At 36.1% G+C, this 17,419-nt stretch overlaps 2 protein-coding genes across 2 annotated transcripts; both read right to left on the reverse strand.

Moving 5' to 3' along the window:
* Positions 1-768: 768 nt before the first annotated feature.
* Positions 769-5,682, reverse strand: LOC107102988 (PRELI domain containing protein 3B-like). Its single transcript, XM_015402488.1, has 6 exons — positions 5,533-5,682; positions 4,224-4,392; positions 3,252-3,341; positions 2,762-2,832; positions 2,569-2,671; positions 769-1,953 (listed from the first exon to the last, which is right to left on the reverse strand). Exons 1-6 carry the CDS (start codon positions 5,562-5,564, stop codon positions 1,837-1,839), a joined length of 582 nt encoding a protein of 193 aa, XP_015257974.1. The 5' UTR covers positions 5,565-5,682; the 3' UTR covers positions 769-1,836.
* Positions 5,683-7,920: 2,238 nt separating this feature from the next.
* LOC107103221 (tubulin beta chain-like) lies at positions 7,921-11,975 on the reverse strand. Its single transcript, XM_015402799.1, has 4 exons — positions 11,887-11,975; positions 11,115-11,223; positions 10,838-10,948; positions 7,921-10,653 (listed from the first exon to the last, which is right to left on the reverse strand). The coding sequence occupies exons 1-4, from the start codon at positions 11,941-11,943 to the stop codon at positions 9,509-9,511; spliced, it is 1,422 nt and encodes a 473-aa protein (XP_015258285.1). The 5' UTR covers positions 11,944-11,975; the 3' UTR covers positions 7,921-9,508.
* Positions 11,976-17,419: the final 5,444 nt, after the last annotated feature.

Below are 17,419 nucleotides of genomic sequence, written 5' to 3' on the forward strand. Positions count from 1 at the left end.
AGACCCTAAACCCCCACTCTGCTCCCCAGGCGCCCCATGATGGCAGCCCACTGCTCCCTAAGGGGATGGGTCAAATGCAGAGGTAAATATCTCCAATGGGAGCTCAATAAAGTTCAATTAACAGACTTTTGCTTTGTATTACATCCTAGAATGAAGCCTTACTGTGCATTGTTGGGTCTGGTTGTATCTCCTCTCCCTCCTCCTAATATTCAGTATATTAATTAAGGGGCAAAATAAGCAAGTACCATACCCTGTTGAAAATACATGAAGTGGTATAACCCAGCTCCCTAAACCATTACTGATTATGCCAACTTCAGATTTATCTTTTTATTTAGACTTTCCAGAAAAAAAAGAATTAGCAATTTCCTCATTAGCCCACAAAAGATGCTGATCTCTATGTTTGACAAGGAATGCGAGAGCTGTAGCCAACATCTTTGTGGTAGAACCTAGATTTATCTTAATTCATCAATACTTTGGTTACCGCAATTCGTTGTGCAATTTCCCTTCCGCTCAACTTTCCTTTAAAAAAAATATTAGGTCATCGTCAGTATTTTCACCATTGACAATAGGCTACTTGCTGTCCTGCAAAGAATGTCAGTACCTGTTGAATTAGCAATAATCACACTGTAAGCCATAATGGTACTTTTCTCCATTTACTGTTATTTCTTTAACTTTTCAGTTTTGTATGAAATCCAGTTTTGTTTTCTAGCTATATATCATCATCAAAATAAACAGATAAAAATACTACACCCATTTGCAATTATCTAAATGGTGATATTCTAATCCACCAAGATGCGCATGTACAAATGTGAAAATCATTATTTCATGTTTACAATGGCACTGTTTTGCACATTTTAAGCTACATCGGCCTGTTTAAGAATATCAACTTAAAGGGTTTACACCAAACTACATACTACATTTTCAGCCAACATTCTGGTTTAATGCATTAATTTTCCACTCATTTGGGCACAAAGTCAACAAGAACAAACTAAAGTTTAAAGAATGTATATTTTTAATAGTCAAAAACCCACAAATATTTAAAAACAAACACAAATAAATAAATTTAGTAACAGTTTAAAATATACATAAAAAGTTGTGAGAGAAGACCCTTTTAAATACACTTCACAATGTACTGGAAAGTGCCTTTCCACCAAGAGAAAAGCATAAATATGGCAAGTTTGATCCCTTCATTAAATTCTTAAATACAGTTTAGAATCAGGTCTGCACTTTTCCTAGTACAGAGTCCGAGTATTGCTGCGGTCCCATAGGGAACTATAGAGAAAGTTTCAAACTATGAAACTTTGACCTACTTGTTTGTTCCTACCTTCATTCACAAATAACATTTTAACGCTGGGTTAACTCGTAGTTTTCTGCCATCACAAATCATTAGTAGTTAAACCCTCCTCTGAATGTGAATAAAAACAATCCAGTTGAACCCTGCAGACTAAATGACATTCAGGCGTCTGCTGAAAAAATATCAAAGCACAGCTGGCAGAGGCGTTTGTGTGCGAGAGGCTGGACAAAAAGCAATGTCTGCTTTGGCACTTTTTTCTTGGTTTCTGGTTCAGTTAGTGCCTGCTATGCCAGTGGAGTTTAAACCCTTCCCTGAGTGTGCCACACGCTCCTCCAGCTGATGCCCGTTGGTGGCGGTGCTGCCCTGGAAACATTCACAATCCTTTCTGGAGTCCGCCGCTTTAAATACATCAGATGTAGACAGTAGAGTTTACAAGTGTACCCTAGAAACAATGCAGAAAACCCAGAGCACCAATACGGCACCGGAGCATCATAAAGGAAGGCTGGGAATCTTGATTTATAGTCTCTAAACTAATGAGGTAGTCATTTGTCTGTGACTGCAGCCGCCATTGGAGTTCGGATGGTTCCTCGCGCTGTGGCTGCCAGCTCCTCGATCTCTGCATTCAGCCGTCTGATCACCCACTCCATGGCTTCACGACCCTGGTCAAGGAAGAACAAACATCATTGTAATATTTAAAGAAAATTCACATTAGCAAGATATGTTTGTCTCTGTGTTGATAGCTGTTGCCCTTTTTTTTTTTTTTAAATGTACAAGAGTTGATACGCAGACAAAGAAAATATTCTGACTGTGCTCACATTCTTTAGATAACTAGGTACACAGTGAAACCTTACAGATTCCTTTTGGTTTAAGTCATTGTTGTTGGAAATGCAATGCACGTAAGACTTTTCACAATGGCTGCCTGTTATATTGCCACTGAGAAAAGAGACATTTCCATTTGTAATTATTGCATTTTATTCATTATGACCCGATTTGAACACGGGGTTTAAACAGCCAAAAGAATTGTATTTTAAGTTTTGTTTTCCATTTATGGTGAAATGTAGGCACTGTTGTAGAAAAAAAAAAGAAAAAAAAAATGTATGCCCTTTCAGTTTTTTTAATATCAGCCTAAAATATTTTATAGGAACTTGTAGCGATCTATGGAAATAATATGCCTAAATCCAATCCCACTAGAACACTTTGTAAAAAAAAAAAAAAATAGGACTTCTCTATTCTGCCAAACAGAAGAGTAAACACAAATAAAAGCTGTAATTTACCTTTCCAGCATTAGAGGAGATTGTGTTTGCCATGACACCTTCCAGGTAACTACTGAGACTGACCCCTTTCACTGAGATGATAGCTTCTTGAGTCAGTATTGTCCTAGAAAATAATGACAGATTTAATAAAAAGTGGCTAATCACAGAGGACTGAAAAAGAAAATATTTAAAGTAACACTATTTGGACAAATACCTTTCTGGATCTTCAGGGTGTGGTTTGTAGGTTAACTTTTCATCCACAGACACCATGTTTGTGAAGGTGATCTGAAGAGAAAACATAATGGGTTATTTCCACATCTGCACCTAACAAAGAGCCCGTTAACAATCCTACTCAGCTTGTAAAACAAGCACATCTTCATTCTGAGAACCATTAACTAGCCTGAGCTCAAACGTGGAATTAAAAGGAGGTCACAGAAACTCTACCTAAACTTGGCGTGTCTGCTTAGGGTTGTAATATTCCACACACAGCTTGCTTTGCCAGTATGACATGTGCAAAGACCATCATTCATCTAGCTAAAATATTCCTCTAACTGAAGGTTTTAAAGAGAAATGGGACAAAAAACAACAAATAAAGCAGGCATAAACTCCAAACATGATGTTCAATGGCTGTGGAAGACATGAAAATCCTAAACTCTAGTAAAAGTCTAGACATGCATTAAGAAAGGGGAGCTCCCACCACTCACATTTGAGGATTGAAGTTCAAACGTTCTCTCTTTGGGATCCACAACGGAGCTCTCCTGAATGTAGGTGCAGCTCCGTACGTTTCCAATGAGCTAAAAGAAAGAGGCAGACATTAACAACCAGCATAAAAATAGGACAGTATCACACAAACACTTATTCAGTTCTTATTTAGACGTAAATCTTCATCTTTGAAAGTTTCCTCTTCAGTAAAGCTTTTTTGTTTTTTGGAAGTTATAGTAAATACAGCTTTTGCACGAAAAAAAAAAATCTCTTATTTGCTAAAGGGCGAAGGGATTTTAAATCAAAGCCAAATAGAACCTTTATAAAAACCCAAGATAAAACATAAAATATCTTGTCTATTCATGCACAAAGCACGAGTGTTTTACTGACTAAATGGAGTGTTAATAAGTTGTCAGTGGCAGAGGCTAGGTTGAAATAGTTAGAATGGACCAGTTTTAAAAAGTCAAGCGGCATATACAATGGTTGCTATAAAATGCTGACATAAGACAATGCGAGTCAGACAGAACTGCCCCATATCAGTTTTCTGCAACCTCATCACTCCAGAGTTCAGTAAGTCAGGGCTACCTTAGGGAAGGGTTCAAATTACAAGTTGTGCAACTGCAGAGGGCTTCGTCATTGCACCGCTTTCAAGTCACCTCTGCTTCTGACCGAGCTGACGGAAAGTTACATCACATGGTGTCAGGGATCACATCTGAGCAATGATGGATATGGGACCACTGTGTCCTGTACAACACGGGCTGTGGCACACAGCCATGAACCCGGAGCCCATGCCTGGTACTATAACTGGACAGAAATAGCCTTGAATGTTCAGGTCAGACTTGCAGCATGGAAAGTTAGTCATGTGAGGATGCATTTGGATTCATGTATTTAGTTTTAATTCTAGATTTAATGTCAAACTTTTTTCTTTTTTTTACCGCAGTCAACACTTATGAGTGAAAAGTTTTGACACTCACAGATTTCACAATGGACGGCAGACCCCACTCTGTGCTGAGCAGCCTTGTACTTCGGAGGCGGCCCTGTTGGTCGACGTTTCGCTCTAGAACATCCACTCCAACGACGCTGGGATTCATAGGATTGGGATATTTCTGCATAGCAGCCTTCGTCACCATCTCCCAAGGATGGCTGTGGATAGTAATCATAAATACTATTACCAACTATAGTCATTTGCAAACAGACAGCATAACAGAATGAGCCATACAATCAAAAGCTTAATGAAATATTATCAGTAGATTTAAGTAAAATACATCCAAAATGGTTGGATTCAAAATGTCAAGACGGATTTTGGCATTTGAACTGGAGGGAACTAGGATTTAAATGAGCAACCTTTAGACTTAAAACGACCTTTAACAGCATTGAAACCATTTCCTTTTTATAGCACACTTATTCTCAAAGTTAAATAGTAAACACTAAAGAAAAACTATGGATCATATTGAAGCATCAAAAATACAGGGCCCCAACTTAAAAACTAAATTAGATTCATGGATTGGATCCAATTTAAGGGAATTATTACTATAATTTCATTTATTTTACTTTTAGTAATTCATTTATTCCAGACAAACTTTCCTAGAGGATGTTATGATTTTTAAAGACAAAGGCACTTAAAATAACAAATTAGTTTCTTCTTTAAGATTTAGGAAATACAAATTATAGGAATAAAGTATTAAGACAGATATGAATAAATCAAACCCTATTTGAAAAAAAAAATTCATTTCGTCACGAAAAAATGTTTCAAATGAGAGCTTTGGGTAGAGCAGTGTTGATATGGTAGTGTTGAACGGTTTCCATGGCGACACGTGAACACGCCGGTGAGTGACGTAAGAAGCTACGGCAACACGTACGGAAGAATGTAGGCGAAAGGTTAAACACCGCAGCTCACCGGTCCGGGCGGCGAATTACATAAGGTTAAAAAAAATGCAGAGATCAGTCAATGACAGCGGACTGTGGTCAATTCTTTTTTTTCCCTTAGCTGCTAAGTTTTATAGACTTTTTCAATTATTCCTCCATCCTTAAAAAAAAGAAGAAAATCAGTATCTACAAGAAGCAATATAACTGAATTCTTACAAAACAATCCTACTAAGTAAGGGTTCTCGCCTTTTTAGGCATATAATCACACAATTTAAATGAAAATCAAGGTTAAATTAACCCCTCTCAAGCTTCCTAGAGAGGGGACAGGTTTGATTAATAATCAAACCTGCCCCCTCTCTAGGAAGCTTGAAACAATCGTTTCAACGCGCTGTCTGTGTGGATAAAATCGGTGCTTACTTGAATATGTGTTCTGAGGTCCAGATCTTCATGATTTAATGAAGTGAGCAGCAAAGAGGTAGAAGCTCGACGTGAAGCAAAGTAGGAGTCTGAAGCGTGAATGAACCGCCGGCGGAAAGACGTTCACGCCGAGAAATGAGTGACATAGAAACCCCTCCTCTCTTCTCAGCGCGGTCACGTGACAAGATCAGGCCCTTCCGCTTTTTTATTGTACGTCACTGGACCCCGTGATGCAAAAGAAAACTCTTCAAAAATATGTATATAACACATAAAGTAGGCCTAAATCAAATTCTCATTGCCACGCATAGAATAATATTAATTATTGGAGGGTTAATGCGTTTTTTTTTTTTTTAACGTTTTCTGTCTCCAGCTTCAGGCAGCAATCATTTTCACCTTGGATGTTACAAAATTCAGCTCAATGATAATTGCAGAATATTATCAGCTGGTGCACATGTCAATTAAATGTTTATTGAAAAATGGAATGCATATCAAAATTAGTCTGTCCATCGAATATGATCTTTAAAAACTATTATGGATTTCATTTACTAATGTGCTATATATTTTCATAAAGTATTTCTGATTGTTTATATGTTCTAATCACGTGGTCTGATTTGAAGATGTAGAAGGAAGATAAAAGAAAATGCGTTTCTGTTCATTTTTGACACATGTTTTAAAATTGCCCAAATTACAAATTGTATTATTATGTAACCATTAACAAGAGAAATAAATACACTGATTACTTTCTCATCGTCACATTTATTATAGGGAAAGGGTAATATAAGGGGAAACATTTTACCCTAAAAACTTATTTGTTTGAAGCAAGAAAATGGGCAATCAACAAATAAAATAGAGCAGGTGTTATGAGGACCAAATTGTGGTGTGTAGATGACTGGATCAGAGCATCTCCAAACCTCCAGCTGTTGTGGTGTGTTCCCAGTTTGTAGTGGTTCGATAGTCTCTATCAAATGTTGTGTAATGAATGAAAACTGCATAACGTTTGGCAGGGTTCATTAAATAAAGTGGTAGATGGTCATAATCTAGCAGGACTACTCTAACTCAGATTTCAGATAAAGTCAAGGCTGTATATGATAGAGCATTGTGTCATAGTTGGATGTATATGAGCCTGCGTTGCTACAGACTGATCAGACTGTAAACGTAATTCCCTGTAGGCTATGGCATATTTAAGCAGGGTAATATGTCCAGAGAAAAAGCAGAAATGGTTAATGAATGGTTTGATGAGCTTTAGGCATTGACATGGGCTCAAGATTTCCCAAAGCTAAATTCAAGTGAGCATCTGTACGATATGTAAGACTAACAAGTATGATCCAGTAGACCCCACTTAATAAATGACAGAACTTGAAGGATCTACTACCAATAACATCAGATACCACAGCACATCCCTAGAGGTCTCCCTGATTCACTGCTTCAATGAGCCAGGGCTGTTTGTCAATATAAAGGGGAGTGTCGGCCTAGTGGTTAGAGTGGCGCGCTTGTGCTGTGAGAAGGTTGCAAGAACCCACTTCGATCCCTGCAGCCTGCACTCTTGGTCCCTAAGCAAGACCCTTAACCCCACACTGCTCCCCAAGGGGATGGGTTAAATGCAGAGGTAAATTTCTCCAGTGTGAGATCAATATCAATAATTATTATAATTTAGAATTTTACTAAAAGTCTATGAAGACATGAACATTTCCCCTTCAGCTATTCTGATATTTTTACTAAAGCTGTTAGTAAAGTAAACATTAAAAGTTTTATTGCAAGTCTTTTTTAGACATATCTATTTCACAATATTTCTACTTTGCTTAATTGAGACCTTGTTGGCCCTACAGGAATATATTAGTTGGCATTTTAACCAATAATACACATAGGATGTAATGTTTCACAGTGCCGTACAAGAGATCAGTCAACTTTACTGCAGAGTGCAGGGACATCTCAAAGTCAGTTGTCCTTATCTTGGAGTGAACACACTCTGTCAATGTCATGCATAATCGCAGGGCTCCAGACTTGGGCAAGTGGGAGGAAACAGTGTGACAGCCTTGAACGGTATCATGTTGGCGTGCTATCAGAGTCCTCTCCAACACTACAGTTTGCCCAGTTTTACTTCAAATTATCAAACATACTGTCAGGGGAGACATATATATACATATATATTAGGTTTTAATGGATGTTCCTTTTTACATACACAAAAAATTTAAATATCACAATTATTTTTAAAGGTGTAGATTACATAGAAATGCAAAAAGTATTTTTTCCTAAAGATATACAAATAAATTCATCAAATATTTCAAAGAGAAAAAAAAAAACTAATTACAATGACTGATAAAAAAAAAAAACATGTATTGTTGCAAAAATATTTGTATTTTTACATACATGAGTTACATAAATGCTTGATAACCTAAACAGCTTTTTTTTGATAATATCAATAATAATAATAACAACAATAAAAAGAAAAAAGAATAATAATACCAATTTTTTCTTTTATCTGATTTCTTTCTTATAAATGCATTAACATATAATACACCCATGGAATGGAAAAAATAAAGCTAAATTAATTAGTCTGCACAAAAACACATATCAAGCTGACAGCTTTTAAGCAGTGAGCCACAGGTTTCATCTTACAATGTTAACAGGAACACAAGGACATTCATACAAACCTGGCTGGATTAAATATTTTCTTTTACTGCTCTGACCTACACTGTCCCTATGGAGTGGCTGTTTACTATAAACTCTAACCTTATGTGCACCTTCACTGACGTTAATCTAGATGTCACAACTCTCACTCCACAAAGAGTGAATGGACCAACTGTTATGTCATGTTTTACATTGGTTATTGTTTTATTTCACCATGGATAAATTGTCTGGATTACAGCTAACACACTCTTCTGACATGATTTTTTACTATTTCATGGCTCAGATCTCCCAGAATAAAGTTCCCAATAGATTATACTATACCTTCAACATTATAATAATTAGAAATTGCATATTCGAGTTTCTGAGGGTCAGTTATGCGAGCCATGTCTGTGGGTGTGGTATCTTTCACTTTCAATGAGGTGTTTATGTTTCAAATATAATTTTGCATGGGTTTTATAAGAGAAGCATGATGTGCATGTGCACATTGAGTCTAGACTGGATGGATATGAATTCATCCTAGCTGAATTTGGTGAAGAAAAGGCATTAATCATCTTTTTAAACTCTTTTACTTTGATTAAAGACAATCAAAGGGTCGGCAGAGAACAAAAAGCAAAAGGTTAACATAAATTCAAATTACAAACGTACTAAGTATTAAATAAATGCAGCTAATGTATACTCCCCCTCTGTCATTCATCCTTCCAATGAAAATTTCCAATAGGCCTACCAGAATTTGCCTTCTGGAGAGCAGTGATGTCAAGACTTTTCTCCCTAAAGTAAATTTCTACATACAATCTGAGGCCTTCCAAAGTGTTTGGTGGGTAAATCTGTCTCATTAGTCCTGGGTCTACCCTGCGGCATCTTCTTGGCATAGAATGTATTTATTTCTATGAGCTGAAAAGTTATGCAAAAGCTAAAAAAAAAGTCCTAAAACACTGCCCTCTATACAGCCTTGCTTTAATCTCATTAAGGAAACCAAAGTATTTCGGCTCAATTTGCATGTTTTCTAAGCCATAACAAGGCTTTTGTTGGGCTATTCTATTAAACTCTGAACTCAACGCTAATCCAGACATTTTGAATAGAGAAAACTTTCTGGATGGGAAGCGAAATGTCTTCAAACTTGGAAAACAAAGTCCAGTGTTTTTTTTTTATTTTTTATTTTTTACTTTTTTAACCTATTTTGGGATGACCTGACCTGGATGACTGAGAATCTTCATCAGCAAACCAAAGTATTAAACAGCTTAACCTACAAATATGAAAAATTAGTTTACAAAGAAATTAGCTACTGTACAAGGTCTTAATTCTTTACCCCAAAGAGTCCTTAGTTGTGAAGCTGTATTTGTCACCCACACTACTCATCTACAGTTTCTTTAATGGTTTCAATCACTGTTTCCAGTTTGGTTTCAGTCTGAGACTGAAACTTTGTGGTCCCTGCAGATGAGGGTCCTTCCTCTTCTTCATCTTCTAGTTCCCAATCTAAATCAGCAGTTGCATCTTGGTACTGCTGGTACTCTGACACCAGGTCATTAAGGTTACTCTCTGCCTCTGTGAACTCCATCTCATCCATACCCTCTCCTGTGTACCAGTGGAGGAATGCCTTCCGTCTAAACATCAGGGAGAACTGCTCTCCCACTCGGCGGAATATCTCCTGAATGGCTGTGTTGTTACCGATGAATGTGGAAGCCATTTTTAGACCTCGAGGAGGGATATCGCACACAGCCACCTTTACATTATGGGGGATCCATTCGACAAAGTAGGCACTGTTTTTCTGCTGTATTGCAAGCATCTGCTCATCCACCTCTTTGGTGGACATCCTGCCCCGGAAGACACCAGCCACTGTTAGGTAGCGCCCCCGCCGTGGGTCGCATGCCGTCATCATGTTTCGGGCATCAAACATCTGCTGGGTAAGTTCAGGCACAGTGAGAGCTCTGTATTGCTGGCTACCCCTTGGTGTCAGAGGGGCAAAGCCTGGCATGAAGAAGTGGAGACGGGGGAAAGGCACCATGTTGACAGCCAGCTTCCTAAGGTCAGCATTAAGTTGTCCTGGAAACCTAAGAGAGGTCGTGACCCCACTCATGGTCATAGAGACCAAGTGGTTGAGATCCCCGTAAGTTGGTGTGGTCAATTTCAGGGTACGGAAACAGATGTCATAGAGAGCCTCGTTGTCAATGCAAAAAGTCTCATCTGTGTTCTCCAGGAGCTGATGTACGGAGAGCGTGGCATTATAAGGCTCCACCACTGTGTCAGAGACTTTAGGAGAAGGCATGATGCTAAAGGTAGTCATGATCCGATCTGGGTAGTCCTCTCTGATCTTATTGATGAGTAGGGTACCCATGCCGGAGCCTGTGCCACCCCCCAGCGAGTGAACCAGCTGAAAGCCTTGGAGGCAATCGCAGCTTTCACTCTCGTTCCTCACCCGGTCCATCACCTGCTCCACTAACTCCGCTCCCTCGGTGTAGTGGCCCTTTGCCCAGTTGTTTCCAGCTCCTGAGCTCCCTGAAATGCAAGATTTAAAGAAGGTAGGTTAGTTTAACCACAATAGTTAGGTGCAAATACTCAACAGTTTAGGCTTTAATTAAGGTTGTTTTTTTTTTTTCGTGTAAAGTAACCTTTCTAAAAGTGAAATTGAAATGGATAATAACAATAATAATATTGTGTTTTTCTTTGATGTTTGCCTCACCATGGATGAAGTTGTCTGGTCTAAAGAGAGCACCAATGCGACTTCCTCTGACACTGTCCATAGTGCCAGGCTCCAAGTCCACAAGCAGTGCTCTTGGGACAAATTTACCACCTATAACCAAAATCAATGCATTTAAAAAAAATTATTGGAAATATACATCTCAAATCAATGTATTTCTGTGATTTAACAATAAGCCCTTTACTGAAAACATAACAACAGAAAATTAGGAAATTAGGTTTTGAACAACACTGGTCAAACAGATGAATTGGTGTGGTACCATGCGCCTCATTAAAGTAGACGTTGACCCTCTCCAGTTGGAGGTTGCTGTCTCCTTCATAGATACCAGTTGCATTGATCCCATGTTCTTCACTGATTACTTCCCAGAACTGCAACAAAAAGTATTGCTTTAATATGTGACTCATATAAACATATAGAAACACCAAAGCTATTTGGATGAAAAGTAATAAGAAATTAGATTTGTCCCGAATCTTTGCATGGTTCTGTTTGTGTTAAAGAATTTCAAACAACAAAACAAAGACATTCTCTATTTGTATATTTTTGTATGAGCTAGATCAGGACCAGCTTAAAAATAATAAAACTGCAGTTTAGGATTTCAGGACATCTGACTGTAGATTACCACAAAATGTCAAAAAAAAGCATATGTTGCCAATTTTTTTATCATTTTGTTGTTCCCCACTCTTGTTTCGTGTTAGCTCTGATAAAAACGTCCCACCCACAGCGTTTCTGCTTTGGTTCTTATCTTTTAAAAGGGAGCTTGACAGGGAACACCCTCTGTCACTCACAATAAGTGGCAGACCAAATGCAGAAGTTAAAATATTTACAAGAATAATTGTACAAGAATAATTATACAAGAATAATTATACAGAATAGTAAATACACATACGATTTAGTAATAGTCAACATTGTTCTTATAAATGTCTTACTTCATCATATTCCCATACAAAATCAAGCATTTTAAATGCCAGTTATGTGGTTCATGTGAAATTGTATACAGATGAAATTTTTGTTAATGTTGCTTTTTTTATTACCTTTGAGCCGATCTGGTTGCCACATTGTCCAATTTGCAGATGTACAATTTCACGCATGATGATCGAAAGACAGTCCACAGAGCAGCTGAGGGTCCGAGATAGTCCTCAGTCTCCCATCTGTCTTATATATGAGAGCAGAAATGATGTCATCAGTGACATAAGGAAGTGCACGATTCAAAAAAAAAAGTTGATAGTCCCAGAACTCACAATGAAATCTTATTATTCTGCACTGCAATAGTCTTATTCCTCTTGGCTACTGCAGGTTATATGATCTTACAAGGAGCAACAGTCTTGTAGACTTTTTGTAGCCCTGAATTTATTTATCTATTTATGTGTTTATAATTGTTCAGCGTATGGCTACCTGCTGGCTATGTCATCTCCATAACTTGTTCTTTTCTCTGGCTACATCTATGCGTTTATGCAAAAATATTTGATTTTAAAAACAAATGCATATATGTGTACTTTATCAGCATTGGGGTGCTTCTTACAGAGATATTAAGGTAAAACACTTTTTTGGGTTAAACTTCTCATTTTAATGCGCAGAAGAAATTCTTTGCTCTTCAGCCAAATAAGATTTTTGAACTGCTGCAATATATGGTATTGATGAGCTGGAGTTAGTGTAATAAAGGTGAATGGAAGTGGATAATTTTATTGCATTGATAAGCATCAAATAACATGTATCTCAGCAACTGCATCATTGAGATCCTCCATGCAAACTCAGTCCCACTACTTCTCACAAAATATAACAATATTTTACAACATTTCTTCTCTTCCAAATAAAATATTATTTTTACATTCATTACATTTTATTTTCTTACATTCAAAATGTAATCCGAACAGTAAAAAAACAAAACAAAAAAAAAACTAAGATTGCTTCTCCATTATCGTGGCATTGCTGGTAAATGGTCAGCTTTGAGGGATGCTGCCATCTAGTGGATAAACACCGTTATGAGAGGTTACAAGTGAATATCTTAAAGTCATTTGATTTGTCTAATTTAAAATTGTCAAATTAAAAGTTTTAGCTTGAAGTTTATAGTTTGATAATAAAAAGCAAAAACTGATTTAATTCCAAGTAAATTGTAAGCTTCTTTCCTATTTCTTTTTAGCGTTTATATCACAGGCTTGGCGTAAATGAAATACAAATAAATATTCCTATATTTCTAATATTCAAAAGGCAATTTAGGGTACTATATCTTCTTGAGCAAGCAACTGAACAGTTCAAGAGCTTCAGTAATGTTCCAAACTTTATAGAACTGTCTGCATCATTTGATTTTAAATTCTTAGATGTTGAATTTCTAATTAAAGCGTAGAAGTACAGTACTAATAGATGTTACATTTATAAAATTATTTTGTTTATCGTGAGTTACATCTTTAGAAAGTTTTACAATACAAAAAAGTAAGAGAAGAACAGGTGGTGAAGGACAAGTGTGGATAACAACAGCTGTCTTTTATAGGTCTGTCCTAAATCTACTGAGCCAACTTAAAAGACATTAGTTTCTAAAACCAAAGAACTTTAATAAGATTCTGTATTATTTGTGTGTTTTCTTGAATAATGTATACATTGAAAATGTAAACTGGCCTAATTTCCAATTTACACGAAGTGGATCGGAAAATAGTTGATGCAGGTTCAGGGGCCTGGTGAAGGTAACAACCCTACTTTATATTAAAAAAAATATATAATAATATAAGAAGGATAGAAATGACAGAGATGCCCTAGAAATTTGTGTCTGGATGGTAAGGATAGGAAAACCATGACATAGTGCTGAACCTACCATTATAATATTTCACAATAACTCCAAAACTGTGCTAATGACTCATCCAGGAGGTTATAGAAAATCCTGGAACAACAACATGTATAAAAAGAAAAAAACTGGATGATTCTGAAGACTTTTGGAAGAAAATTCCTCTGACTAATGAGACTAATGTAAAACTTTTTGGGAGTGACATGACATCTGGTATAAATAAATATAGTATTTATTTCATATTTAGTATAATAAAGCAACAACAGAATAATTCTGAGGTAAAGAAAACTTATAGAGCATTGTTTTAGGTTTATTTCAGTATAGACAAACAAATTGAACATTTATATGTTGTGCTTTTAGGTCATATTTTTATTATTTTATCTTTGTTCAGTCACGGTGAAAAACACCTATAAGGTTTAGTTCACACAAAATATTTTTGTTATATTTCAGATTATGTGGATTCTGGCAATAATGAATCATAAGAATGTTCAAATAGAAATAAACAATCATAAGTTGAAGGATTCTTAGGTATATTTTCACAACCACCTAATCTCGAAACATGGAATCCAAAATGTGGTGCATAATGGCCAAAACAATTTCACCAGACTGAAAGAAAGAAAAAATATTTCCTGCTCCAAACAAACCAACCAAAACAGCTGAGCAAGATGTCCATTTTAAAGCCAAGTATTCATCCTGTAACCTGCCTTTCTGATTCCAGTCATTAGTTCCACCCTCTGTTGTCTGTTGAGGTTCATTAGAGAGCTGCAGCAGCATTTAGTTGTCACTGATGACCTTTTTGTGTTTTGCCCTGAGCCTTTTGACGCATTTATGGAGGGAGTTTCTTTGTGTGTGTGCCAGTTTGTCTCCTGTGTATGATTTGTGATGGAATCTGTATTTATATGTGTGCATGTCAGATTTTAAAGGGCATGAGCCATTTAAATATCCCGATCGCTATCAGGTGAGATAAGAAAGAATAAAGGACTAGACATCTTTTGTTAAAGAATGTTCTCCAAACCACACTGCACTCTTGTTCTTCAATTGATCTTATTGGAAAGTTGACTAACACAACTCATCTTAAAACTCAAAATGGGTTACATAGGGCATAGATAAAAAAAAAAAAAGAAGAAGAAATAAAGAAGGTAAACTGCCCAAAGAGTATTTCCATGTTGATTCCTCATTTTGGCTTTTTAGAGCTGCCCAGCTACGTAGTTTAGATTTTTACAGGCAGAGTTCTCTGATGTAGTCTTTACTATTTAATTCTATAACTTGTGATGTTACTGTAAAGCAGCTGGCAGAAACAATATGAGAGCTACAATATTTCTAACAAGTACCCTTTGTGTTTTTACAAGTGATAACTATCGACTGTATATTTTTAATGTATGTCTGAAATAAAAAGTATAGTTTTAAGATATGCAACTTTTTTTCTTTTCCACAAAAGAAACCAGGCCAAAGCTAAAACTTTCCTGGACCTACATGGGAATATATTTTATCCAGGTAAATGTTTTGGACGACATTTACAAAAGTCAGGTAGAAAAACACAAAGCAGCGACTAAAGAAAACTGTAGTTGCGTTGAAACAAGGTGGTGGAAGCTTCATGAATTAAGAGACGCTTTAAAAAATGCTGCTTTTTTTTTTTAGAAGAATTGTATGGGACATAAGTCACATTCAAGGCAAAAAAATATATATATTTTTTAACAATATAACACTTTTTTATGCCCCCCCCCCCAAAAAAAAAAAAAAAACTGGAACTTTCAATAGAGACATTCTACCTTCTATAAGCTCCTGCAGATGTTCAGAATAACTGTCATAAAAAAAAAAGCCTACATATGCCCAATTTTTCTTCTTGTTTTTAAATTTAGTTTGGAATTGTATTGTATGCATAATCCACAAAGAAAAATTGCCTCTATATGTTTTTGATCATTTTAGGATGTTCACAGCTTTCTGTGATTTAATGAAACTGTTTACTGCACATTTATATTTTACCTTTTTTACTGTAAACATGGAGGCTTGTATGAATGTTTAATATAAAGACATTGCTTTTGATCAACTTTCATCCAGCAATGATTTAAGTTAAAGCTTTTAGTCCACATGTGGTATACTGTCTTGTTCTGTGTGTGTGTGTCTGGGATTTCTTTATAACATAATCCATAATCTTTCAGAGTTTTTAATGTAGGCTGGGTAGACTGATAATCATTTTTGCCTCAAAGAGGGCGCCTCTCCCCTTCTGTACCTCTGCTTCTTGACGCTCCGGGCAATCATGTGATCCGACCAAAGACCGACCCTGTTTTAAAGACCAGAGTCAAGCCACAGCAAGGCGGAAATCAGCAGCACCACTTTTTTACGCTTCAAATTAAAAGCCCGAAACTTCATAGAGGGCAAAAAAAAAAAGAAGAAAAACTGTTCTTCAGGTTATCAATAGAACATGAACAAAACAATACAATACTTTACAATAAATTACTGCCCAAGAAGTGTCCTATCATATTTTGATATCTTGCTAAAGAAGCAAACATTTGTTAATTGTGCTTGAAATACTACTTGTGGCTATTTGTGCTTTTATTATTTCAATTGATTTGTTTTTATATATTAATTGAATAATTCCTACTATAACTAATTCCAAACAAATTTTTCAGTAGCCTGCTTGTACTTGAGATACACATATGACCCCTAAACTAAATAGGGAAATCCGTTGCCTTTGAGATATTATATATATATATATATATATATATATATATATATATATATATATATATATATATATATATATATTGTTTGTTTTGCTTTGGGACATTTCAAATTACTGTCAATCTAAATCTCATCCTCACCATAGGCTAGATAGATTAAAAACATTGAAACTAGGCAGAAATGTGTAAAACTAGTATTGAATAAAAAAAAGTAATAAAGTTTTTTTTATTATTATGGGAACAACAATTTGTATTTTCATTTAGTCTAAAACATGCTGATAGACAATAATTCTTCAGAAATCTTTAAGTAAACATGTTTTCTGTTCAAGGAACAAAGCTGAAAATGAACAGACCCCCAAAGGTTTTATAAATTTTATTCAAATCTATTGATTTAAATCTTACTTACTTTTCTAGATCCAACAATGCAAATCAGGTCAAAGATATTTAAGTGACAGCGGAAAAAAATAAATGTTGTGTCAGAATTCAAATACCTAGGCATCCTAATAGACTCTAAATCCCAGTTCAAAAAGGTGGGAAATAGAGTTAAATTCAATATTACAAATTTCCGTTTCATCAGATAGAACTTGTCACTCCAGGCAGCTAAATGTTCATGTACAGTATGGTTCTGTCCCACATCACCTACTGTCTTACAACCTGGTCACAGGCTTAGAAAACCACACTAAAACCTTTAGAATCTCTTTACAAACAAAGAATAAAAAATTAGGATAAAAAAACCCCATCAAAATATCACCATTGTGCCATTATACTAAAACATAAGTTTCTAAGCTTATCAAGCTCATCAAGTATGCAAACCTCTGTCTGTTTTACAAAATAATCAATGGTCTGTCATCTCCTCCACTCAGTCAGTTTGTGAAAATCAAGATCCGAAGGGTCGGCTAGAGTAGACTGTGTTGTTCCTCTGCGTAAAAGTGCTTTTAGTCAAAGAGCCTTTGCAGTCACAGCATCTCAGGAATGGAACTCTGTCCTTCAGAACAGCAGAGAACTTACAACATACACTATTTTCAAAAAGCACCTAAAAAAACTGGCTCAAGATTTAACCCATGTACTTAACTAAATATATATATATATATATATATATATATATATATA

The sequence above is a fragment of the Cyprinodon variegatus genome, unplaced genomic scaffold (genome assembly GCF_000732505.1).
Source record: "Cyprinodon variegatus isolate N-32 unplaced genomic scaffold, C_variegatus-1.0 Scaffold34, whole genome shotgun sequence".
NCBI lineage: Eukaryota > Metazoa > Chordata > Actinopteri > Cyprinodontiformes > Cyprinodontidae > Cyprinodon > Cyprinodon variegatus.

Excerpts from the sequence above, each read along its gene's own strand:
- LOC107103221 (XM_015402799.1), bottom strand. The coding sequence starts at position 11,943 with ATGCGTGAAATTGTACATCTGCAAATTGGACAATGTGGCAACCAGATC. Across the intron at positions 11,224-11,886 it reads GCAACCAGATCGGCTCAAAG|TTCTGGGAAGTAATCAGTGA; the intron begins GTAATAAAAAAA and ends TTTTTGTTGCAG. Across the intron at positions 10,949-11,114 it reads CTACTTTAATGAGGCGCATG|GTGGTAAATTTGTCCCAAGA; the intron begins GTACCACACCAA and ends TTTTGGTTATAG.
- LOC107102988 (XM_015402488.1), bottom strand. The coding sequence starts at position 5,564 with ATGAAGATCTGGACCTCAGAACACATATTCAA. Across the intron at positions 4,393-5,532 it reads ACCTCAGAACACATATTCAA|CCATCCTTGGGAGATGGTGA; the intron begins GTAAGCACCGAT and ends TACTATCCACAG. Across the intron at positions 1,954-2,568 it reads TCTCCTCTAATGCTGGAAAG|GGTCGTGAAGCCATGGAGTG; the intron begins GTAAATTACAGC and ends TTCCTTGACCAG.